General features: G+C 53.0%; 1 protein-coding gene across 1 annotated transcript in view; it reads right to left on the reverse strand.

Annotated features, from left to right (window-relative positions):
* Positions 1-5,344: 5,344 nt before the first annotated feature.
* The window catches only part of DDB1 (damage specific DNA binding protein 1), a 990,203-nt gene continuing 969,306 nt past the window's right edge, over positions 5,345-26,241 (reverse strand). The window contains exon 27 of the mRNA XM_085648506.1: positions 5,345-5,975. Coding sequence (XP_085504632.1) covers positions 5,892-5,975 — 84 coding nt within the window. The 3' untranslated portion in view covers positions 5,345-5,891. The remainder of the gene's footprint in view (positions 5,976-26,241) is intronic.

The following is a 26,241-nucleotide window of genomic DNA, read 5'->3' on the forward strand; positions in this document are numbered from 1 at the left end:
CACCACAATTTGCAGACTGCCTGTCGCCCAATAACAAATCCACCAAAAATCAGGTGGGTTTGAGTCGCATGTAAGCCCGCCAGCCACCCCCCTACAGCCTCTCCCACGCAAAGGATTTGTGCACTAACAACATGAACATATTCCTGAGCGATCGTTCAACCTTTAAAGAAATCAAATTCAGAAATGTAAATCTTAGCTGTGTAGTCAGTCCTAGGCTATAGCTCCTCCATGTCGAGTGATATCGTCACACCAGTTTCGCAAGTCTACATGGGTCACCCAGTGTTTCGTCTATTTCCAATGGTGTTCCAGAATGCGTTCTCATTCCCTTCGGGCAGTAGGAGTACCTGTACGGTGAGGAATTCCCTCTCCATTGTCTGCGGCCTTATCTGTCTCAGCTGCTGCCGACATATCGCTGCCTCTTTTTGCGTGTCGTGATCGACCTGCCGTCCTCAGGCCATCCATCCAATCCCACGTCTCCTACGGAGTGGGAAGCCACCATACCTTGCCATCCGCTGCGTTCCTGAGTGTGGCAGGGAAAAAGCATGGAGCATTTGATGTCCTTGCCCTGAAGGGCCTTTTTCATCTTTTTTTTTTTTTAATATTCTGTTGCACATTCAGGGTGAAGTAAAGGAAGAGAGTGATAACAGCATTTTCATACTCGAGCTGTGGGGTGCACCGATCAGCCTGTAGGATCACGTCTCGGTCGCCTTAGTTAAATATTCTTGCTATTATTGCGCATGGCTGGGCACCCAGCCACGGTCGGATGATCGGGACCCTGTGGTCCTGATCCACGGAGAAATATTTCCACAGGCCTTGGGTTTGGAGCCTGTTCGTTATGAGATCTTAAACAAATACGTTAACAGTTGGCCCCTCTGCTTTTTCCGAGACTCCAATGATTGGGACGCAATTGTGTCACGAGCGGCCCTCCTGATCTTCCAGCTTGGCCTCCAGTGCCTTGGTTGTTACAGATTGTTCTAGAACCGGTTTCTGAGGAGCCTTCGTATCAGACGCCAGGCCAGCCATGACCCCCTCCACCTCCTTCACACAGGCTCCGATGTTCTGCAGATAAGCCCTCAGCAGGGAGACTTCCAATGTTGACGAGTTGATCCTCCCGGCCAGGTCAGACCTAACACCCTGTATAGCTGTCATTACATCTTATAGCATGGGTTTAGAGGCAAGGGGGAGGAGGGAGGGAGGGGGGAAGAGGCACAGGGCTCACGTGTCCAGCCCCATCTCCATAGTTCTGGTCCTGGGGCCGGCACCTTAGGCAGGGTGTAATTGTCCAGTTTTGTTTGTTATGTGCTTCGTAGTCCCTACCCACCCGTCATTGCGAACCTCGCAAGTTCACCAGTGCCCAGCCCTTCCGGCTCACTCTCGGTTCGCAGGGGAGACACGGGGAGTCCCGGGAGCAGTGCTCACCGCTGTCTGCCCAGGCAAGTATCGCACTCCTGGTGGCATGTTGGGTTTCCCACCTCTAGTTCTCCCTGCCCCCCACTAACCTCCTCAGCAACGGTTAGTTCTGTGGGTTCTTCGTTCAAGGCTTTCTGTTTCAGTGGGTGACCCAGACTCCCAGTGTTCTGGGTCGCAACATGTCACCTCGCATCTGCTGTCCCCAATTTGTCACCATAGGTGGTTGCCCCACCCAGCCTATCCGTCTCTGAGGACCTCCTCCCGCTGCTGTGATGTGCCAAAGAAGAGACTTCAGGTGGGGCGAGGGGTTAGGCAAGCACCACAGTTCACCACATCTCCTGGGGGTGGGAGGTGAGGGGGACGGAAGCACCACCCGTCCCACACCCCGCTCGTATCTACGCCTGCATCCATCCGGGTCCGAGACACCCTTCTCCTCAGTCTGCCTCCAATCCATTCCTGCACAACGCCTGGGCCTCCCTGAGAAGGCAGCTAGGGGCGGGATAGCGCTCGTGCCGTTCTTATTCCTCAGTGATCTCCGCTCACTCAGCCCCTGACCTGTGTCGACTTGCCGCCAAGCACACAGCAAGGTCACTGCCCTCCGTGGGCCGATAGCGAGTGGGGCCACTGCCAGGCTCAGACCCCCGACCTTCTCACAGCGAGATCCTCCGGAGTTCCTTTCTCGCCTAGTGAGACAGGCCCGCCCTCGTAGACATACCTGTTGTCCCACACTCCATCACTCAAGGCCACGGCTCTCAGATCAGTGCAGGCCTCACTGGGTCGCCCGTTAAGTCTGAGGCTGGTTCGGCACACCAGGGCATCGTTGGCACTAGGGCACCAATCGTCTTCTCCTGCTGCCCCGCTCAACCCTGTGTTGGATAATGTGACGGATTTATGGGGGGTTTATTGAACACGGCCAGGTGGAGCTGCTCTAGAAGGCGGCCATCTTCCTCCGTGGCAAGCCACACCCCTGGAACGTTGTTTTTGGCCGCTGTCTGAGCTGGGGGTTGTTCAAGTTCTTGCTGTCCCTCTATAAAGACCCCTGCGAAAGGAACCTCTGATGGAAAGTTTGGAGAGCTTCCATAGCTTTAACAGTGCCCGTATGCTTCTTTAGTTTCTCCAGCATTTCATCCACTTGTGGTCCAAATACGTTTTGACCATCAAATGGGAGGTTTAACAGATGCTGTTGTATATCTGGCTTAAAGCCAGAAACCCAGAGCCATGCATGGCGTCTAATGAAGACCCTGGTATTCACCTCTCGTACACTGGTATCCGCAGAATCCAATGCACATTGTATGGTAGCGTTTGATATTGCCCTGCCTTCCTCTACTCAATCCCTCTTTGTTGGTAATGGTCTGGGAGGCGTTGTAATAGCTCTTTCATTTCATCCCAGTGAGCACAATTGTAGCAGAAGAGTAAACCAACGGAGTTTGCGCTTTTACCTGTGGCATCGTATTTTCGACTGTCCTTGTATGTGGGGGGAGCTTCCCCAGTGCCTTGGGAATTCACCTTTTTTCAGCAGTATGTACTACTAGGGAGTCCAGGGTGACCTGACCGGTGATATATGCAGGGACTGTTGGGTAAGGTTTATATTTTCTCTACTCTAGGGGTGAAAACCCTAGGTTTAACTGGTTGTTTGAAAATGGCCAGGGTGGATGTTAGCATGCCCTTTAACATGGGAAGAAACTGTGCTGTCTTTTGCCAACTGTTTAGTGTTTCCACCAAAAAACCCTTCAAGTGTATAGAGATCTACTTTGTGGTAATGTGCTGCCCCTACTGATGATATTGTGGTAAAATATGGTATCATTAGATGGTAAATGGTTTAGATTGATAAAGGTCGGGGTCATCTACTGGATCTGCATCATATAGGTCCCATGGGTCCAGTGCATTATCTGGATACCCTTGACAGTCTGGAAAGTGTGGCGCATTGCATGGTACCTCTTCCCAAGTATCTAGGTCACCTGTGGATGAGTGCGCAGGAGAAATACGCGGCTGCTCCGAGGGCAGGTGTTCAGCGGAGTGTGGATGCACTGGTACAGGTTGTGGGGAAATGGCAGTGTAGGCGGAGGATGTGGTAGAGGTTTTGTGGTAGGAGAAGGGAAAAATATAAGGCTTGTGCCTCTGTCCTTATTGGGAGCTTTGGGTGATTCTGGTCACAATCTCCATTTCGAACGTGCCTTTCTGTTTAGGAAGCGAATGGATATAGGTGGCGGTGGTTTTGTCCCTAATTTCCGTGTCTGTACAAATAAACAGTGTTTTGTCCCTTGTCCAGTGTATCCTGTAATTCCTCCAGAACGGGCTGAACCCGCCTTTGCTTAGGTTCTGGGCTTGTCTTAGGTGTTTCGATGTCACAGGTACTGTAGACGTCGACGTGACTTTATACCCCGCTGTCGGCTTCGGTGAATGGTGTTTCAGTGCCGACAGCTTATCTGTGTGCTTCGGTGCCGGCTGCGGACCTTTTGACGCCAAGGTTGCTTCGGGTCCGATATTGGTTGCTTCGGCTCCTAGAATTTGTGTTGTTTTGGAGGTGCCAAGCCAGATTTTTTCGGTAGTGGGACAACATATTGCAGGGCTTTGACTGCAAAAAATCGACAAGCGTTGAAGTTTAGAGTAAGTTTGGTGCACTCCTGAGACTTGTGTTGGAGACCACCATCGCCTGAGGGCAGTGGGATTCTGAAAGTCGCTTTACTAGTCTTTCTGGGAGTTTGGGAGGCTTTCACAGAAGTACTCAAGTGTCCTTATCGATATGGGTCAGGGTCAGAGTCGTAGCCACTGCTAGCCAGCAGTATGGGGATGTCTGTGCCTCAGTATCTTTAAGTTCTTGTCAAGAGTCTGGTGACTGTCCCTCCAAAATATTGGGCGTAGCATTTGTGCATCGTTGCATGGTGAAGTGGGCATAATTTCATACACTTCACTACCAAAATATCTTTTTAGAACGGCAAGCCAGGCATGTGTCTCATGAACTCGTGTTCTGGGGACAAACAGAGATGGCAGACCCTGTGCTGTTCTTGCCTAAAGTATTTGGCGTGACACTTGGGGCAGAAGCTGAAGGGCGTCTTTTCCATCCCTCGTTGTCATCGAGTGTATGGAGTATGGTGGCTGGAAAAAGAAGATGTGGTAGGCCGGGCGCAAGCGGGAGATTTGAAGATGTAAGTAACACCAGCCAGTGTATACGACTGTCTATGCCGCTGTTGAGAGAAAAGGCCACTGAGAATGGCTTCTGTGCTGGAATCAAGCTTCGGTCCCGGAGCAGCAATATCGATGAAAGAACCAGATATCAAAAAAGAAAAAAAAAACAATCCAACAAAGGAGCCGAGGAACATGCACAATTCACACTGGTGGTGGAGTAGCAATACCTCGTGACTCGAAGATTCCTTTTAAGAAAATCATGCAACCATCCGAGCCCAACACTAGATGGCAGGATATGCTAAGCATTTGTATCTATGGCCAACACAAGCTACGAATATAGACAAATTCATAACAAGTTTGCTCTTTTGTGATAAGAGGTTAATGTCTGAACAAAAGTTCGTAAGTTTGCGCCTATGACTGTTTATTAAAAATTCCTAAGAGTCACTCCCAAGATGGGCTCTGCCACTGGGAATCTGCAAATGCATTTACATAACATATCGAGCATTACAAGCAAGCAAGGGAGAAGCACGTACTTCAGTGAGGGAGTGTGGCCTCACATTTTAGGTTTAAAAAGAGTTGGCAGAAAATGGGCCAAAAGAGGAGGAAACAGCCTAAGGTTGCTGAAAGCTACGAATAGCAGCCAGCGGGGGCATTCAGGATCTCAGAAATGTTTTTATTCACTCATTTAGGCTGGAGTTATGATGGCAGAATTACGTTAAGGTAAACATGATATACCAAGGGTTTTCAATCCACACTTCATACAGAAAAAGGAAGGACAAGTTCGATAAAGTAATGCAGAACCCACCACTGGTTTTTAGACTACTTTATTTGGTAAAACTCAAAAATCAAGAACAGGTGATTTTCTTCAGATTAGAGAGCATGTGCTCTCTTGTACCCAAAAGCTAAATACTGGTGTTCGATCTCCCTCCACTCACTATATTCCTCATCTAATTCCTTCAGCCAATGGTGTCTATTTGGAAGGAAGTAGAAATGGCCAGACTGAGGGAAGGGAAACACAAGCTCTGAGCCCACACAGAGCACAATTCAAGATAAAATTATTATTAACCAGCAAATATGAGATAATCACATTTATATAACAGACCAATATCTCCCCTCCGGCCCACAGGGGCACACTCCACTAAAAGCTCCGGTAGGCCTATGTCCAGAATAAGTTCTGTCACACAGCTAAGAAGCATCCACGGGTTTACCGAAGCAGCTGCTGATCTTATGACTGCAGTCTCTTAATTGTCCATATCCCAAGTGCCATGGCTGTCCTTTCCAGACAGGACCAGCCACAAGAAGAACTTGGTGCAGGGAAAATTTCCCATTAACAAGTGTACTGGAAGTCAGAAGTGTTAGTGGATCCTGGTAAGCTCTTCCACCATCTTTATTAGGTCATCCACTGTGCCCTCACGTTTCATTCCGGTTCCATCATCAATCTGAGGGAGGAGAAGAAAATGTCAGCATAAAGAAGTATGAGAAATCAAGCAAGGTACCAGTCTGGTCATAAACTACAAAGCGTGGATGTGATTAACCCCGCAACCCCCAGTGTTTTGAATTGCCACAACAAAGCATTTTAGTTGGATTTTTTCACCAAAGAACAAAAATATCAGGCATTAAGAATAAAAAGAATACTTTGCTAATATAATTTCTCGTAAGAAAACTGGTTCAGGAGTCCCAGGAGACACAGACCAATGGTGTCATGTGGGGCTTTTCTTTCCACTGATGTCCCAGTGCCTGATCAACTGATGGTCGTGAAACGAAACACCAATTACACACTTATAGAACTTGATCGTGTGTTAGCTAAACCAAGCAATCCAAGGCACATTCAGGGAGGTGGTGTAGGGCTAGAGATGCAGAACGAATAGCCTAAATAGCATGACAAAAATCAATGTACAACCAAAAAGGGAGAAAGTACTTTATTATACGAACTCAATACTATGCACTCAGTCACAGTTTTAGATAGCTGCACAATTTGTTCAGGATAATCAGCGGAATGCGCCGTTGACAGTTACTGAATTCTTATGCTGTACCTGGCTCCTTGTTGCAAAGTCACATGCCCTCTCCCACACTTTCTCCTTGTACGTATGTGATGCTACCCTGGTGAATGAATGAATGAAATGAAATGAAATGAATGAAATTAGATTTTTATAGCACGTAGCTACCCTGAGGCCTCCTAGCATTTATGGACCGGACAAACAAGGCAGACACGTCATGTTAATGCGTAGTACTGAAAAGATGGGTTTTGAGAAGTTTACGGAAGGTCAGTATGTTTGGTTCACCTCGAAGAGTAGGGGGAAGAGAATTCCAGAGATTTGAAGCATTCAGGAAGAACGAGCGTCCACCCAATCTTGATCTGCGTACTTTCCTCGGGGTGGCAAGAAAAGCGGAACTAGAACAAAGACTCCTGAGAGGTTGGTATTGGGTGACCAGGGACTGGATGATGGCTGGGCCTGATTTCCGGATGGCTCTATGAGCCAGGCACATGGCCTTGAATAGAATCCTAGCCCGAATTGGGAGCCAGTGAAGATTCCTCAATGCCGGTTTTGCTGATCATCTCAGAGGAATCTGGAGAAGTTGGCGGGTCGCACAGTTCTGGGTCACTTGTAATTTCTGAAGTGTGGACTGAGGGGAACCCAGATACAGCGCATTCCCATAATCCAGGAGGGACAGTATGAGGGCTTGCACCATAATCCTTCTCGCCTGGTGCACTTTGGACTTGTAGCCCAATACTGTCAATCTGGCAGTTCAAACCCAACTTTCATCCACCATGGCTTTTTAACGAGTCCATTGCTGTGAGAAAGTGCCCTCTTTCTTGCACGGTATGCCCCCACTTTTTGCTTAATTGCTGATGTTCTTTGACTGAGTGTGCCCTGGGCTCCTGCTAAGCAATACCAAAGGGGATGATGGACGGAGCGCTTGAGCAAATCAAACGCTCACCCCCAGTCAAATGATCTGGGTTTAATCCATCATCATTCTTTAGCTCACTCCACCACCCCAGTTCAGACATGGCCATATGCAAATCAGTCTGACCCTGTGCCTCATGGGAACAGTCCAACCCGAACTGCCAAGCCATGTCTTCCCTGGACCGGAAACAAGCATCCTGGGACCGGTTTCGGGTTCATAACCCTTGTCAGCCAGGCTATCTTGAATCCAGTGGCAAAGTGAGCAAGGGACCCACGTCTGGGCATACCCTGCCACCTTAGGGCAAACAAAGCGATACCAAAGGGGATGATGGACGGAGCGTTAGAGCGGCTGAAATGCCAGAAACCGGTCCTAGGAAGCTTATTTCCGGTCCAGGGAAGGCATGGCTTGGCAGTTCGGGCTGGACTGTTCCCATGAGGCACAGGGTCAGACTGATTTGCATATGGTCATGTCTGAACTGGGGTAGCAGAGTGGGCTAAAGAACGGTGATGGATCAAACCCAGATCTGTTGACTGGGTGTGAGTGTTTGATTGCTTCTGATGCTCCGTCCATCACCACCCCCTTTTGTATCGCTGGGCTCCTCCTAACCAGGTACCCAGGGCCTATGTTCCTTCCCTAAAACTGCATTGAAGCCTAAACCCAATTGGCATCTCTAGCACATGTCAGCCCCTGGTAAATGGTACCACAGGTACCCAGGGCACTGTGACCAGAGAAGGCCTCTAAGGGCAGCAGCACTTATTGTGCCACCAATAGAGGCCCTGTACCCTGACACTCACACACACTGCCTTTGCAGGCTGCGCGTCTTGGTGCAGAACAAAGTGAAGAGTCGACATGGCACACACCCCTGTGTGCCATGCCCACAAACCACTGCCCTGGCATACATCAGTCACCATTCTAGCGGGGTGCCCTATGCCAGTGGTGAGGATGAGGGTACAGGTGCATGAGCCCTGTACTCCTACAGTGCCCAAGTCCATTTCGGGGCACTGCAAGTACAGTGCTGCCATTAGGAGTAGGTGGTGCTGGGAGTTTGTCATTACGAACTCCACAGCACCATAATGGCTACATAGAAGACTGGGAAGTTTGGTATCAAACTTCTCAGCACAGTAAACACACACTGATGCCAGTGTGGGATTTAATGTAAAGTGCACAACAGAGGGCATATTAGAGATGCCCCCTGAAACTCGATCAAATTCTAGTGACCTGACTGAGTGGCTGCTTAAAATGCCACCAACAGACATGTTTCTGGACCCCTGGATCGAGAGCTGCTGCTCTCGGGGCCTAAAACAATGCACATCCTGGTACGAGGTGCCAAGCCTCCTCCCCCAGGTTGGGCCGGGTTCACGAAGGAGAAGCTTCACAGGCATGCCGCCTTTGTGAGCCTCTCCAGACCCATTGCTGCTTTCAGCAACTGGTCCCCACTGGTTCTACCAACCACTTTGGGCGGGAGAACCGGTAGGAAAAACAAGTGAAGGAAAGAGGTGTGCCCACCTCTGCCAACTCCACCCCTCAGGTGGGGGAGGTGAGGTGAAGCACAACCTCGAGTCCCTGCCATCTTTAGGATGGGGAGACCCAGCCAACCAGGGACAGGTTCCTGCCCCCCCTCCCACTGGAGAGTGGCACAATAGGGAGTGTAACCTCCCCAGGGAAGGGACCCATTGGTCCCTTTCCTTTACCTACCTGTAACGCCCCTAAATCTAGTAGTTAGGGGGCACCCTGAACCTTGCTTCCTCAGATCTAGACAAGAAAGAAGATAAGGAGGAGTACTGAAGAGCCGTGCAGAGCTAACAAGCGGACGACGTCCACTGACTTGGCCCCAGCCCTTCCGGCCTGTCTCCCCCTCGAACCTGCTCCTGCGAAATCCCGATGTGTCCTTCAGCCAGCAACCTCAAGAAACCCGGAGAACCTGCCGGTCTTCACTTCTAAAGACTGCATCTCACGTGAACACTGGATTTGTACAAACTGCAGCTTCTGGCACCAGCCAGAGATCGCGAATCCACCCCACTCTGCACCCACCGAACCCGGCCGAGTGGAAAAACACCACGAGGAGGTCACCCCGGCGATCCTGACCAGAGATCTGGCGACCCCTGACCTGCCTCAAGCCTCCAGCCGAAGCCTGCAGCCTAAATCCAGAAGGCCCCCTTAACTGCGAGCAGGAGCTGTTAAGAAGATCCAAACCCAAAAGGCACCCCTGCACCCAAAGCCCCACGGCCTTGTATACCACAACCGACAGTGCTTAACCAAACCTTAACTTCCCAACTTACCTCCCCAAGTGGTGGTTGCACCCAGAAGTCCTTCGTCTCCCTGCCTGCAGTGCTTTTGCACACAGGAGGTCCTCCATAGAAAACAACGGGGCACCCGACGTCGAAACAGCACTCTGCACCCGGCCGCCCCAGTGCCGCTGAGGGTGCACCTTTTGTGCTACTTTGTTTCCCCATTTGCCCTGACCTTAACCCTAGGAGCTTTGCTCCCACGACTCCGTGACCTGCTTCCAGCAGCCACCAACCAGAGACCCGTATCCTCCATGGGATAACATTGGGGCTGACGAGGGTGCAACAACAGTGCATCACTGAACCTGGGGGGACCCCCCCCCTCCAAGAGTCTAACCCCAGAACCTTAACTCCCACAGTCGATTACTTACCTGCAAACCGATAGAACAAGTTACTTACCTTCGGTAACTATGTATCTGTAAGAAACATTAGTTAGATTCCTCACCTTAGAATATCCCCAGGCGTCAGGCTGGATCCGGAAAGATTTTTGTAGCAATACCCCTTACACGTCGCTAGGCGTCGTCTGCGGCTCCGCGTCCGTCGTCGGCGTCGTGCGCCGGAATGACGTCAGAGTACTTAGACGCCGCCCTCGTGCGCTGACGTCAGTTCTTATACATAGCTTTCCGCGCCAGGGCTGCTGAGCCATGCAAGAGAACGACACTGGTGCCAAAAAATCTAGGGCCCTGAAAGGGAGAACCTTAACCCTAGATGTCGGTTCGCAGATCGGGGAGGCTGGGTCGGTGAGGAATCTAACTAACTAATGTTTCTTACAGATACATCGTTACCGAAGGTAAGTAACTTGTTCATCTGAAAGAAACACATTAGTTAGATTCCTCACCTTAGAATAGATACCCCAGCAATACCAACCCCGGAGGTGGGCCTGCGAACCAAGATCACACCAGAAAGTCCTGGAGAACAGAACGGCCAAAGTGGCCATCTCTTCGGACTTGGCTGTCCAGGCAATAGTGCCTGGCGAACGTGTGCAGTGAAGCCCACATCGCCGCCTGACAGATGTCCTGCAAGGGGACTCCCCCTCCCAGGGCAGTTGTCGCCGCTGTGGCCCGGGTGGAATGGGCTCGCAGCCCAACAGGAGGGACCTTTTTCGCCAAAGAATAGCAGAGTTTAATACACAACACGACCCATCGCAAGATGGTCCGCTTGTGCACAGCTTTACCCTTCTTCGCACCTACATATCCAACAAAAAGTTGGTCGTCCACCCGGAACTGGTTTGTGCGGGCCAAATAAAATGACAGCGCACGTTTTGGGTCCAGACGGTGGAGCCTCTCTTAATCTTTTGAAGGATGCGGAGGCGGAAAGAAGGTGGGCAGCGTGACAGATTGCCAGATGTGAAAGGGAGTCACGACTTTAGGAAGGAAAGAAGGGCGTGTCCGGAGGACAACCTTATCCGGATGAACCGAAAGGAAGGGAGGCTTAGCTGACAGAGCCTGGAGCTCACTCACCCGCCTAGCGGGGGTGATAGCCACCAGGAAGGCAGTTTTCAGAGTCAGTAGACGAAGTGGACAGTTGTGAAGGGGCTCAAAGGGAGCGCACATCAGAAAAGTAAGAACAAGGTTCAAGTCCCACCGAGGCATTACGAATGGAACAGGAGGGAACATATGAGTAATGCCCTTGAGAAAACGGGAGACAACAGGGGACTTGAAAAGAGAAGGCTGATCAGGAAGCCTTAAGAAAGCAGAGATTGCAGCAAGATAACCTTTCAAGGTGCCCAGGTCAGAGCCCTGCTGGGCCAAAGAAAGAAGAAAGGGGAGAACCTCAGAACGAGGGGCAGAAAGGGGATCCACAGCCTTTGCTGTGCACCATGCCACAAATTTGTTCCACCGGCAGGCGTATACCGTCTTTGTGGAGGGACGCCTGGCTGCCAGAATGACATCACAGACTTCAGGAGGCAAGTCAAATGGCATCAACTGTAGCCGCTCAATCTCCACGCATGGAGGTGGAGGCTGGACAGGTTCGGGTGGAGGACCGTCCCCTGCTGCTGCGACAGAAGGTCCTCCTGAAGAGGCAGTCGTATCGGGGAACGATGGACATACTGAGTAGCTCGGGATACCAGCACCTTCGTGCCCAATCCGGAGCCACCAAGATGACATGGCCCCTGTCGCGCCTGATCTTCTTCAGCACTCTGGCCAGAAGTGGTATAGACGGAAAGGCGTACAACAGACCGCAACTCCACTCGCAATGAAAAGCGTCTCCGAGCGAGTGCCGTCGTGGAAATTCCAACGCGCAGAACTGCTGACATTGCGCGTTCTCTTCGGTGGCAAATAGATCTAACCAAGGCTCTCCCCACTGTAGAAAGAGACCTTGCGCCACGTCCGAGTTCAGACGCCATTCGTGATCCATCATGCACCGGCGGCTGAGTTTGTCTGCTCTGGCATTCAGAGAGCCCGCCAGATGTTGAACCACCAGGGTGATGCCCTGATGTTCCAGCCATGTCCAGAGGCGCAGAGCTTCCTGACAAAGGGTCCACGACCCCACCCCGCCCTGTTTGTTGCAATACCACATGGCGGGGGTGTTGTTCGTGAACAGCTGCACGACATTTCCCCGGACAGAGGGAAGGAAGGCTTTCAGTGCAAGTCGGATCGCCCTCAGCTCCAATAGGTTGATATGGAGCCGAGTCTCCGCCGGAGACCAGAGTCCTCTGATCTCCGCCTCTCCCATATGGCCCCCCCCCATCCCAGGAGGGACGCATCCGTCACTACGACATGCTCCGGTTGGGGTAGGGAGAGGGATCTGCCGCTGACCCAATCGCGATTCGTGAGCCACCACTGCAGCTGGTTCGCAGTGCCCTCCGAGATCAGGACATGGTCGGACAGGTTGCCTCGATGCTGGGCCCACTGAAACTTCAGGTCCCACTGCAGAGCCCGCATCCGCCACCTGGCGTGAGGTACCAACAGGATGCAGGAGACCATCAGCCCAGAAGCCGCAGCACCAACCTGACCGAAACCCAGGACAGAGGCCGGAAGATGGAAATCAGGGCCTGAATGTCCCGGACACGCTGTTCCGGCGGATAGACCCGGAACTGTGCCGAATCGAGAACCGCTCCAATGAAAAGGAGCTTCTGGGAGGGACTCAGGTGCGACTTCGGCACATTGATGGAGAACCCCAGCGAGTGCAGGAGGTTGGCCGTAGTCTGGAGGTGGGAGACGACTTGCTGAGGCAAGCCCGCCTTCAACAGCCAGTCGTCGAGATAGGGGAAGACTGGAACCCCTGATCTGCGCAGATGAGCTGCGACCACCGCCATCACTTTCGTGAACACCCGAGGGGCACTGGTGAGGCCGAAGGGGAGCACGGTGAACTGAAAGTGCTCCTCACCCACCGTGAACCGCAGGTAACGCCGGTGGGCCGGGGATGTGGAAATAAGCGTCCTGCAAGTCCAACGCTACCATCCAGTCTCCAGGGTCTAGGGCAGCCAGAACCTGAGCTAAAGTGAGCATCTTGAACCGGTCCTTCTGGAGGAAGGCGTTGACGCTCCTGAGGTCCAAGATCGGGCGTAGGCCCCCTTTGCCCTTTTTGGGAACCAGAAAGTAGTGGGAATAACAACCACGACCTACTTCTGGACCAGGAATGCGCTAAACAGCCTCTTTGGCCAAGAGGGCCGAAACTTCCTCTCGTAGAGGATGCAAATGATCCCCGACATACGGTGGTTCAGCGGTGGCATGGCTGGAGGGGTCGTCTCGAAGAGGAGGGAGTAGCCCCTTCGGACGATTTGCAGCACCCACCTGTCCGACGTGATGGAGCGCCAGTGGAGCAGGTGATGGCGAACTCTGCCGCCCACTGGCGTGGAATGGGCCTGAAAGCTCGGACTAGGAGGGCTATGAGGCGGATGCTGCCGGGGCGGATGTGGACTTACCGGCACGTTGACCTCCAGTACCGCCTCGGCGGAATCCACGTCCGCGTGCAGGTTGGTTCTGCGGCCGGTGGCTGGGCGGACGTGAGTAGGCGCCCCTTCCTTGGCCACGAAAGGGACTAAAGGCGGAAGTTTGCGGCCGCGGGCCGAAAGACCCAAGGACTTGGCCGTGGCCCGGGAGTCCTTGAACCGAGCCAGCGCACTGTCCGCCTTCTCACCAAAAAGGCGAGTGCCATCAAAGGGCATGTCCATGAGGGAACTCTGGACATCCCCCGAAAATGACGTGGACCTCAGCCAGGCGTGACGCAGAAGCGCCACAGTGGTGGAAATCGCCCGACTCAGCGAGTCGGTGGTGTCAAGTCCTCACCGTATGGCATGCTGTGCTGCATCTCAACCGTCAGCAAGTGCTTGAGTGAGTCGTGTCCGGGCCTCCACCGGGCACAAGGGCAGCACGTCCTCCACCGTATCCCACAGAGAGTGGGAATAACGGTCCAACAGGCAAGCGGTATTTAAAGACCGCAGTCCCAAACTCAGGGACGAGAACAGTTTCTTGCCAAACTGTTCCAACCTCTTGGATTCCCGATCCGGAGGAGCGGACGGGAAGGAGGATTGGGAGGTTGAGGCCTGGATAACCAGACTCTCGGGGTGGGGTGTTGGGAGAGGAAACTGGGGTCGCCCGGAGCAGGGCGGTGGCGCCGGGCATCGTTCCGGTCCACAGGAGGGACTGTGGAGAGCTTGGACCAAGTGCCATGCAGAACGTCAATGAGGGCCTCATTAAACTGCAGCAGAGGCTCAGTGGAGCTTGCTGTCGGTTGAAGGACCTCAGTGAGGACGTTAGTCCTCACGGCCACAGCAGGCAACTCGAGCCCTAGGGCTTCGGCCGCCTTGCGCAGCACCACTGAGAAGGCTGCACCCTCCTCCGAGGCCACAGTCGGAGGAGAGATGAAACCAGCGTCCGGGGAGGTATCCAGACCGCTGGCATCCCCCAATTCCTCTGCCCAGTCCTGAGAAAGTTGGGCCTGAGCGGCCATAGGGTCATCATACCCCTCCCAGTCGCCCTCGTCATCCGATTCCCGATAAACAGGAGGAACGATCGGAGCCGGGCAGTAGATGAAGCGTTCTCAAATCGGCGCCGGCAGCGGCGCCGGGTTGCGCCGTGCCGGCGTCGGGCCCGGACCGGGGCTAAACTGGGGAACGACGTCGTCCGGGGACGGCGTCGGAGGTGGAACCGGTGTCGGCGGAGGAGGCGTCGTGAGGTCGACCGGCGCCGACCGAGATCCAGGCCTGGATCCCTCGGGGACCTGCGGCGTCGGGGCCGGAGCAGTCGACGGCGCCGGGGCCTGAGCCGCCGGCACGCGAGGTCGCCCAGTTGAACCTGCGGGGCCCGAAGGCGCGCCTACAGGCATCGACCGCGGAGCCAGGCCACTCATGGCCGAGAGGAAGGCACTGACTTCCGCTGGAGTCGCGTCAGTCCCAGGGACCGGCGGGTATGGGGACGGACGCGGCTCCTGCGGCTCCGATGGAGCCGCGGGGGTGGGACCACCCTGACCCTCGGCCTAGTCGCGCGGCCGGCGAGGGGAGTCCGAAGAGCGATGTCGTCTCTTAGACTTCTTGGAGTGCTTCGACTTACCCGAAGACCCCGACGAGCGATGACTATGGCTGTGGCTCTGCGATCGGTCCTTGGACCTCCTCCAGGACCGGGACCGAGAGCGGCGCGGAGCCGAGTGCCGAAGCTCGAGAAGCTTACGGGACCGCTCCCGCCTAGCTTTCGATGTTCAGGCCTGACAGTCGGGGCACGACTCCGCGTCGTGGTCGGCCCCCAGACAGTAAAGGCACCGGCGATAGTGATCCGTCACCGACATCAGGCGATGACAGGCGTCACAGGCTTTAAACCCAGGCATCCTACCGGCACCAGAGTCGAGTCGAGAGACCAAAAAGAGTCAAAAAATTACTAGGGGTAAGCTCTTCCCGGATCGGCACTTACTGGCGCGGAAAAAAGAAGAACTGACGTCAGTGCGCGAGGGCGGCGTCTAAGTACTCCGATGACGTCATTCTGGCGCACGACGCAGACGACGGACGCGGAGCCGCAGACGACGCCTAGCGACGCGCAAGGGGTATTGCTACAAAAATCTTTCCGGATCCAGCCTGACGCCTGGGGATATTCTAAGGTGAGGAATCTAACTAACGTGTTTCTTTCAGATATCTGTTTTTCCTCCATAGGATAACCATGACAATTTTGTTCCAAAAAGTTTGTGTGGAGTTTTGAAAACTAACAATATTCTTTAAAAATCGCACTAATAACCAAAACGTATTTTCTTACCTGTTTGCAGAAAATGTCGTAGTGCTGAATCTAGGTATCCAGCACTGAGTTAGAAAAGTAATGTAGAAAGTAACTTACCTGTAATTTACTGAAAAAGCCTATTCATTTCAATGTACTGCATTTGCTAAGTGTTGCAACCTACTGCATTCCCTGTAAATCAAAGCAAGTACAATTGCTATTGCATTTTCAAACTATCCTATGTCCAATAACTTATTACTGAAAAGTATTTAATGCCTACCTGTGCCAGGCTTGCTTAGTTCTAAAAATAAAACAGTATATATTATTATACAAACACAATTGGCCTAGAGTTCAGTTATTGAGTGTGGATTAATTTGCTGACTTAGTGTGTACATCAAATTCTTAACACTGTCCTCCGATACTGCCCGACCACAATTAGAGAGTAAGGTTCTATCTAACTTTAACCTCTGCCAACCTCTGGGGTCAGTTGGACTCTATACACACCATACCTCATTTTGGTGTAGTATATTTAGAGACAGTTTCTTACAACTGCCCTTTTAGTTATCGAGGGACAGAATTAATTTTTATTAGGCTTTTAGTTGACATACAAACCACAGTAAACAAAACTGCCATTTCGGTACTACAGGCAGTTAATTTTGTCATAGCGTACGAGTGTCATTAAGCAATACGATCTTGGCTAGTACCATACAATCATAGCACGACAAGGAATCATTTGTACATCTGTTTAGTCTAACTTCTAGCTTGAGAGTTTTGATCATATCAGTAGTACCGCATGGGTAATTGGTGAGGAAGCAATGTCGCATAATAATGCATGCAAGGCACCTGGAGCATCCGTTGCCCGCAGGTTGTGCATTAGGTAATCAATCATTCAAGGTACTTGTAAAGCGCGCTACACACCTGTGAGGGTCTCAAGGCGCTATTGGGGGGGGGGGGGGGGGGGGGGTGCTACTGCTCGAAGAGCCAGGTCTTGAGGAGCCTTCTGAAGGCGAGTAGGTCTTGGGTCTGCCGTAGGTGGGTCGGCATGGTGTTCCAGGTCTTGGTGGCGATGTAAGAGAAGGATCTGCTGCCGGAGGTCTTTCGTTGGATGCGAGGAATGAGGTTGGCGGGTGGGGGTGTAGAAGTTGAGTCTGCTGTTCAGGTAGGCTGGTCCGGCATTGTGGAGTGCTTTGTGTGCGTGGGTGAGGAGCTTGAAGATGATCCTCTTGTCAACAGGTGGGTGTCGGCGCTATCCCCAGCGTGGTCGGCCACCACGAGTCGTCCCAGGCTGAGGGGGTGGGTCCGAGGATGAGGACCTCAGTTTTGTCCGAGTTCAGTCTCAGACGGCTGCTCCTCATCCAGTTGGCGACTGTCTTCGTGGAGGTTGGTTTTGGCGGTGTACGGGTCCTTGGTGAGGGAGAGGATGAGCTGGGTGTCGTCGGCGTAGGAGATGATAAGGTCGTGCTGGCGGGCTACTTGTGCGAGGGGGGCCATGTAGACGTTGAACAGCGTCGGGCTGAGGGATGAACCCTGGGGGATGCCGCAGATGATGTCGGGGTTCTGCCGGAGAGGAAGGACGTGGTCCAGTCAAGGCCTTCCCTTGGATTCCGGCTTCTTGGAGGCGGGTTTTTAGAGTGCGGTGGCAGATCGTGTCGAAGGCGGCTGACGGGTCCAGGAGGATGAGGGCTCATGTTTCGCCGTTGTTGAGTTGGCACCTGATGTAGTCTGTGGCGGCGATGAGGACTGTCTCGGTGCTGTGGTTTTGTCTGAATCCGGATTGGGACGGGTCCAAGATGATGTTGTCTTCGAGGTGGCGGGCCAGCTGCGTGTTGACGATTTTCTCGATGACCTTCGCTGGGAACGGGAGCAGGGAGATGGGCCGGAAGTTCTTGAGGTCCTTGGGGTCTGCCTTTGGCTTCTTGAGGAGGGCGTTGATTTCAGCATGCGTCCAGCTTTCCGGGAATGTCGCTGTTTCGAAGGAGATGTTGATGACCTTCCGTAGTTGGGGTGCGATGGCTGCGTCGGCTTTGTTGAACACGTGGTGTGGGCATGGGTCTAACCGTGATCCTGAGTGAATGGAGTTCATGAACTTGCGTGTCTCGTCGTCGTTGACGTTGAGCCAGGGGGTCATGCGGTTGGTGCGGGTGGTATTCGTCAGAGTGGGGGCTGGCGTTGTCGGGGTGGTTGTGGTGTTGAAGTTGTCGTGGATGTCAGCAATCTTACGGTGGAAGAAGGTGGCCAGTGAGTTGCATAGTTCTTGTGAGGGTGGGAGGGCGTTGGTGTTGGAGAGTTCCTTCACAATGCTGAAGAGCTCTTTGCTGTCGTGTGCGTTGTTATCCAGGCGGTCTTTGAAGGAAGATCTTTTGGTTCGTCTAATGAGGTGGCGATGTCTGCGGGTGGCGTCCTTGTGGACTGCGCGGCTGTCTGGTGTGCGTTCGTGGAGCCATTTCTTCTCCAGTTTCCGGCAGGTGCGTTTGGAGGTCAGGAGCTAGTCGGTGAACCAGGTGGCTTTCTTGCTGGCGTGGTTGATGAAGGGTTTCTTGATCGGTGCGAGGGTGTTGGTGCAGTCTTTGATCCACTGCCTGAGGTTGCGGGCGGCGACGTCTGTCGGTGGGGTCGGTTGGTGGGTTCTGGGCGAGGGTGGTGGTCAGCTGATCTTCGGTGATTTTGCACCAGCAGAGACGGGGCAGTTCGGTGCGGTGGTGTGTGGTTGGTTTCTTGAAGGTGAAATGGATGCAGTGGTGGTCAGTCCAGTGGAGTTCAGTGGTGTGGTTGAAGGCGACATGGGTGCTTGTGGAGAAGATGGGGTCCAGCGTGTGGCCAGCGGCGTGGGTGGGTGCGGTGACTAGTTGTCTGAGGCAGAGATTGGCGAGGTTGTTGATCAGGGTGACGGAGTTGGCGTCGTTGTTGTTCTCGAGGTGGAAGTTCAGGTCCCCGAGGAGGATGTAGTCCGTGGAGGCGAGTGCGTGGGTGCTGGCGAGGTCGGCGATGGAGTCTTTTAACGGTGCCCTGGGTCCGGGGGGGGGACTGTAGACGAGTGTTCCTCTGAGGGTGGTGTTGGGGTCGGTGTGGATCCGGAAGTGCAGGTGTTCTGTGGTTTTGAGGGTGTCGTCCGCGTGGGTGGAGACCTTGAGGGGGGACTTGTGGATGATGGCTATTACTCCTCAGATTCCGTTGGCGCGGTCCCTGCGTGTGATCTTGTAGCCGTCCGGGATGGCTATGGCGATGTCAGGTGCCGAGGAGTCGTTCCACCAGGTCTCGGTCAGGAAGGCAACGTCTGGGGCGGAGGTGTAGAGCAAATCCCAGAGCTCGACGGCGTGTTTGCGTGCAGAGCGGGTGTTGAGGAGTATGCAGCGGCGGTGGTTGGGTCCAGTCCTTGGAGGTTTGGTGGCTCTGTCGCAGGTGAAGCTGCATGTGCGGCTGGAGAAGGGTCCGTGGGTCCGTTTCAGGGCGGCCTGGAAGCAGGTGTGGTATCGGCCGGCGTGGAGTGCATGGAGGGTGAGGCCGTCATAGCGGAGTCTCGCGTTGTGGCGTTCGCAGGGTCCAGGGGTCCTGGCGCGAACGGGCTTGCCCCTGGCACGCCAGTGGCGTTCCCGCTGCGCGGCCTCCATATAAGGCGGAGAGGGAGGGAGGATCAGCTGGGAGGCGGGAGCGGGGCGGTGGTTGGGCGTGGGAAACAGAAAGCAAAAGGGGGGCGGGGCTGCAGGGGAGCAGCGGTGGGAGAGACGGGGTACAGAGGCAAGAAGGGGAGACAATGAACCAGGTGGCGCACAGCAGAGATGAGTCAGAAAAATCAAAATACAAAATACAAGCAATGGAATACAGGGAAGAAGAAAGTTAATACAGTGGGCACAATAGAGGCGGCAAACTTACGCTAACAGGAGGCGGCAGTGGGGAAGGCACGAGCACAACTGGTGGAGCTGTGCGGCGTGAGGAGCGACCTGGACCGCAGAACGGATCCGCAGGTAAGTTTTTAGTGGTTTCCCTACGTCTCCAGGTCTTGAGCACAGGGGCAACAACTAGTATGTGATTAGTTGTTCCTGGTATTAAACCAAGTCCTGCATCCATTCCTTGATCCAGGCAAAAGAGTAACACACGGTGCGAATCCGTTACCGACATCAGTCGGGTACAGGAACCGCAAGCCTTGAAGCCGGGCATCCCTACGTGCAACAGTAGTCGTTAGGGCTCAAAAAGACGTCGACAAAAGTCGCTCAAAAAGTTCAGTCAAAAATTGACTGGAGGTACCGCTCTTGCCTGATCTGCGCTGGCTGGCACAGAAAAAGAAAGAACTGAGGTCAGCGTGCGAGGGCGGCGTCTAAGTAGCTACTGCGACGTCATTCTGGTGAACAAGACACCAACGACTGACGCGGAGCCGACCAACGTCACCTTCCGAAGCGCAGAGGTACTGCTGACGCACAAGTTACTTACTTGTGTAACGATATATCTGTAAGAGACATTAGTTAGTGATAGATTCCTTACCTTAGAATACCCCCAGGCGTCAGACTGGATCTGGAAAGTTTTTTGTCAGCAGTACCCCTGCATGTCTGTAGGCGTCATCATACGGCTCCGAGTACGTCGCAGCCGCTGAGATGACATCGTCGAAGCTACTTCGACGTGCCCACGCGCGCTGTCAGTTCTGTACATGACTTTTCCGTGCCAGGAACGCAGAGCCATGCCAGAGACCGTCTACTGGTGCACTAGAACTAGGGCCCTGAAAGGGATGACCTGAACCCTAGAGAACAGTTTGCAGAACGAGGAGGATGGGCGGGCAGTAAGGAATCTATCACTAACTAATGTCTCTTACAGATATATCGTTACACAAGTAACTTGTGCATCTGAAAGAGACACGTTAGTGATAGATTCCTTACATTAAAATACATACCCAAGCAATACCAACCCCGGTGGTGGGTCTGCAAAGTGAGATTACACCAGAAAGTCACGGAGAACTGAACGGCCAAAGAAGCGTCTCTGCGGACTTGACTGTCAAGGCAATAGTGCTTAGTGAAAGTGTGCAGCGAGGCCCAAGTTGCTGCTTGACAGATGTCTTGCAGGGGGACACCGCGTCCCAATGGTGCAGTAGCCACAGTCGCCCTGGTAAAATGGGCGCGCAGTCCTACTGGAGGTTCCTTCGTAGCCAGAGAGTAACAGGCTTTAATGCACAGGTCAGCCCATCGGGAGAAAGTCCGCTTGTGCACAGCCCGGCCTTTCTTTGCGCCCACATAGCTAACAAAGAGCTGGTCATCCACTCTGAACTGTCGTGTGCGGTGAGATTGAACAAAAGCGCACGTTTTGGGTCCAGACGGTGGAGCCTCTCCTTCTCTTTAAGGGTGCAGAGGCGGAAAGAAAGTGGGCAGAGTGACAGTTTGCCCGAGATGAAAGGCAGAGACTACTTTTGGCAGAAAGGAGGGACACGGTCGAAGCACAACCTTGTCCGGATGAATCGCCAGGAAAGGAGGTTTACAGGAAAGAGCCTGGAGCTCACTCACTCGCCGAGCGGAGGTGATGTCCACCAGGTAGACAGGTTTCAAAGTTAATAACCGCAAAGGGCAGTTATGAAGAGGCTCAAAGGGAGCGCATATCAAGTATGTGAGAACCAGGTTCAAGTCCTATTGAGGCATCACAAAAGGAATAGGAGAGAAAAGGTGAGTAAGGCCTTTGAGAAATCTATTGACAACTGGGGACTTGAAAAGAGAGGGCTGATCAGGCAGCCTAAGAAAGGCCGAAAGAGCAGAAAGGTAACCCTTGATAGTGCCCAGAGCAGAGCCCTGCTGGGCCAAAGAGAGAAGGAACAAAAGGACCTCAGAAAGAGGGGCAGAAAGGGGATCCACAGCTTTAGCCGTGCACCATACCACAAACTTTTTCTACTGGCAGGCGTATACAGTTTTAGTCAAGGGACGCCTGGCTGCCAGAATCACATTACAGACTTCAGGAGGCAAGTCAAAGGGAATCAACTGTCGCCGCCCAATCTGCAAGGAGGTGGAGGCTGGACAGGTTCGGGTGGAGGACCGTCCCCTTCTGCTGCGACAGAAGATCCTCCCGAAGAGGCAGTCCTATTGGGGGATCCACGCTCATACTGAGTAGCTCGGGACACCAAACTCTACGAGCCCAGTCCAGTGCCACAAGAATGACTTGGGCCTGGTCGGGTCTGATTTTCTTCAGCACTCTGGGTAGAAGTGGTATAGGCAGAAAGGCGTACAACAGACAGCAAATCCACTCGCGCTGAAAAGCGTCTCCAAGCGAGTGCTGCCTTGGAAACTCCAACGTGCAGAACTGCTGACATTTCGCGTTCTCTTCGATGGCAAATAGATCTAACCAAGGTTCTCCCCACTGCTGAAAGAGACCTTGTGCCACCTCCGAGTGAAGACGCCATTCGTGATCCAACATGCACCTGCGGCTAAGTTAGTCCGCCCTGGCGTTCAAAGAACATGCCAAGTGTTGAACCGCCAAGGAAATGCCTTGACGTTCCAGCCATGTCTAGAGACGCAGAGCCTACCGACATAGGGTCCACGACCACCCCTGACTTACTTGTTGCAGTGGCGGTGGTGTGGTCCGTGAATACCTGCACTGCTCTCCCCTTGACAGAGGGAAGGAATGCTTTCAGTGCAAGTAAGATCGTCCGGAGCTCTAAAAGGTTGATATGAAGCTTGGACTCCGACAGAGACCAGAGGCCTCCGATCTCCACCTCTCCTATGTGGGCGCCCCATCTCAGGAGGGTCGCGTCCATCACCACTGTGTGCACCTGTTGGCGAAGGCAGAGGGAACTGCCGCTGACCCAACGCTGGTCCGTGAGCCACCACTGCAAGTCCTGTGCAGTGCCCTTTGAGATTTGGATGTAGTCGGACAGGTTTTCCTGATGCTGCGCCCACTAGAACTTCAGGATCCACTGCAGAGCCCGCATATGCCACCTGGCATGATTGATGAGCAGGATGCAGGAGGCCATGTGGCCCAATAGCCTCAGGGTCTTCCTGACCGAAACCCAGGACCAGGGCCGAAAGATCGGAATCATAGCCCGAATGTCCCGGACTCGCTGTTCGGGAGGATAAACCCGAAATCGCTCCGTATCCAGAACCTCTCCGATGAAGAGGAGCTTCTGAGAGGGAATCAGGTGCAACTTCGGCACATTGATTGAAAACCTAAGCAAATGCAAGAGGTCGGCCGTAGTCTGGAGGTGGGAGACGACTGCCTGGGGTGAGCCCGCCTTCAACAGCCAGTCGTCGAGAAAGGGGAAGACTGCGCAGATGAGCTGCGACCACCACCATCACTTTCGGCCAAAAGGGAGCACGGTGAACTGAAAGTGCTTGTGACCTTTCGTGAACCGTAGTTAACACCGGCGGGCCGGCAGGATGAGGATATGAAAATAAGCATTCTGCAAGTCCAACGCTACCAGCCAGTCTTGCGGGTGTAGGGCAGACTAGACCTGAGCAAGCTTGAGCGTCTTGAACTTCTCCTTCCGGAGGAAGCGATTGACGTTCCAAAGGTCTAAGATAGGACGCAGGCCCTTGTCCTTGTTTGGAACCAAGAAGTAGTGGGAATAACAACCACGACTACTTCTGGCGTTGGAACGTGCTCAATGGCGCCCTTGGCAAAGTCGCCGCAACTTCCTGCTGGAGAAGTGCCAAGTGATCCCCCGACATGCGGTGGCATGGCTCGAAAGGTAGACTCGAAGGGGAGGGAATAGCCCCTTAGGACTATCTGGAGAACTCACCTGTCCGAAGTGATGGTGCGCCAGTGGGGGAGGTAATGGCGAATCCTGCCGCCAACCGACGTTCGGTGGGCCTGAAACACCGGACTAGGAAAGTTTTGAGGTGGTGGTGCCAGGGGCGGTGGTGGATTGACCCGACCGCTGGCCCCGGGACCCACCACAGCAGGCCCCACGACTGCGGCTGCGCGGAGGTTGTGTTGGCCGGCAGTTCCGAAAGGAACGCGCTTGGGCGCCTCGACCCTGACCTCCAAAGGAGCGAAAAACAGACCCCGAGGGAGCGCGTGTGGAGGCGAGACCCCAGGATTGGGCCATAGCCCGAGAGTCCTTAAAGCGTTCCAGGGTGCTATCCGCCTCAACACCAAAGAGGCGTGTGCCATCAAAGAGGATGTCCAACAGAGCGTTCTGGACATCCCCGGATAAGCCAGTAGTTCGGAGCCAAGCATAACGGCGGAGCGCCAACGTTGTGGAAAGAGCCCGGCCGAGGGAGTCGGCTGTGTCAAGTCCACAACAGATATTGAATTTGGCAGCATCTCCCCCATCGGTAATGGCCTGGGAGAGCACTGCCCAAACTTCCACAGGGTACTGAGGCAGCACCTGTGTCACGGTGTCCCACATAGAATGTGAGTAGCGGCCCAAAAGGCACGCAATTCGGAAACTGGCAGAAGTGAAGATCTTTTCCCCAAATTGCTCCAGTTTCTTAGATTCCTTGTCCGGAGGAGCAAAAGGGAATGCGCTCGGAGAGGCAGAGGCCTGGACAACCAGACTCTGAGGTGTCTGGTGTTGTGTGAGAAAGCTGGGGTCGCCAGGTGCCAGGCGATGACGGCATGCTACACCCTTATGTGAGAAAGTGGTCCACAGTCCCCAGAGGTTTGGCAGAGGCTAAAGTTAGATATAACCTTACTCTCTAAAGTGGTAGCTTGGTCGAGCAGTAAGGCAGTATCAGAGGACAGTGTAAAGCATTTGTTGCACACACTAGTCAGCAAATGGTCTCACACACTCAAGAACTGAACTCTAGGACAATGGTTTATATAAAAAATATATGTCTGTTTTATTTTAGAACCAACAATAGGTATTAAAATATACTTTTTCAGAATGAGATGCTTTAGTTAAATACTGTTGCAATATGCAATTGACTTTTGTAGATAGTTACAGGTTGTTGCAATAGGCAACACAATTTCAAACACAATAATGCATTGAGCTCAATGGAAGTTTTAAGCTTTTTGCAATAGATTACTTTCAGGATTAGTTTTCTAACTCCAGGACTGGATCCTAGATTCAGTCCTGGGACAGTTCTTAGAAACAAGTGATAAAAGTCGACTTAGTTACTGTTGTGATTTTTAGGCAATATTTTGCTATTTTAAAAGTTAACACTTCGAAGAAATTTCATAGAAAAACAGTCAATGATTCCCTATGGGAGAAAATTCAAGTTGCAGGTAAAGTAGGTTTTTGTTACTTTTGTAATCCAGTACTGGGCTCCTAGACTCAGTACTGGGACCTATCTAAAACAGGTAAGTAATTACGTTTTCACAGTTGGTACGATTTTTAAAGAATATTTGAGGTTTGCAAAAATCAACACTTAGAAGAAATTTCACAAAAAAACAGTCAATGATTTCCTATGGAAGAAAATTGGGTTACTGGTAAGTACGGTTGTGAATATTTTTCAGGGTCAGTGCTGGGCATCAAGATCTAGCACTGGGATCTATCCTAATAGCAGGTGAGTATTTTCGTTTTCGTTACTCTGTTGATTTTTGGTGAATATTTTAAGTTTTAGAAACTCCACACACAGAAGAAATTTCAGAAGAAACCAGTCAATGTTACCCTATGGAGGAAATTTGGGTTATCGGCTTTTGGGCAAGTACTCGACTGGCAAAGTTACGGTTCTGGGCACAGACTCAGGGGTCTCCCAGCGTCAGATAGGTACAGTTACACCCTCAGCGGCAGCTGGATGCAGAGTGAGTTAGGCCCAATGTTATCCTATTGGAGGCAGGGGGGCCTTGGTTGGTGGCTGCTGACTAGCAGGCCACGCGGCTGTGGGAGCTGGGCTCCTGGTCACTTGCTCAGGGCAAATGGGGAAGTAGATAGGTGTAGAGGTTACACTGCCGGGGTCACTCATGCGGCTGGGTGCAGGGTGCTTTTGAGCCTTCGGGCGCTCAATGGATTTCAATGGGAAAGCTCCTGGTTGAACAAAGGCTGCAAGCTCGGGGACAAAGATTCTTCAGGTGCCACCACCACTTTGAGAGGTAAGTTGGGTAGTTGGAGGATAGGTAGGAACCCAGGAGTTGGGCACAGGGGGCCGCAGGGTGCCGGATGAAGGAGTGCCTTCTGGTGTCGGAAAATCTGTTGATCGCAGTTGGGGGGTTACCTGGTTCTGAGGCTGCAGGCGTCGTCAGGAGCGTCGAGGTAAGTCCTTGGGTGCCGGATTCGGGGTCACAGTCGCCAGGGGGAAGTCCTCTGGGTCTTTGTTCACTCCGGCACAGGTCAGGCTTGGCAGGTGCAGAGTGTGCAGGGTTCGCATTTCCGAGCTGATGCCAGGGATTAGAGCTGATTTTGAGCAGTGCCGCTGCTCATGGGAGTCCCAGGTGCATAGAGCCAAAAGGTAGCCAGGTCCTCCGGGGTTTGTGAGGTTGCTGGCCACAAGATGTGCCGGGATGTAGCAGGAGCAGGTTCGAGG

This window comes from Triturus cristatus, chromosome 3_2 (assembly GCF_964204655.1).
Source record: "Triturus cristatus chromosome 3_2, aTriCri1.1, whole genome shotgun sequence".
Taxonomy (NCBI): Eukaryota; Metazoa; Chordata; class Amphibia; order Caudata; family Salamandridae; genus Triturus; species Triturus cristatus.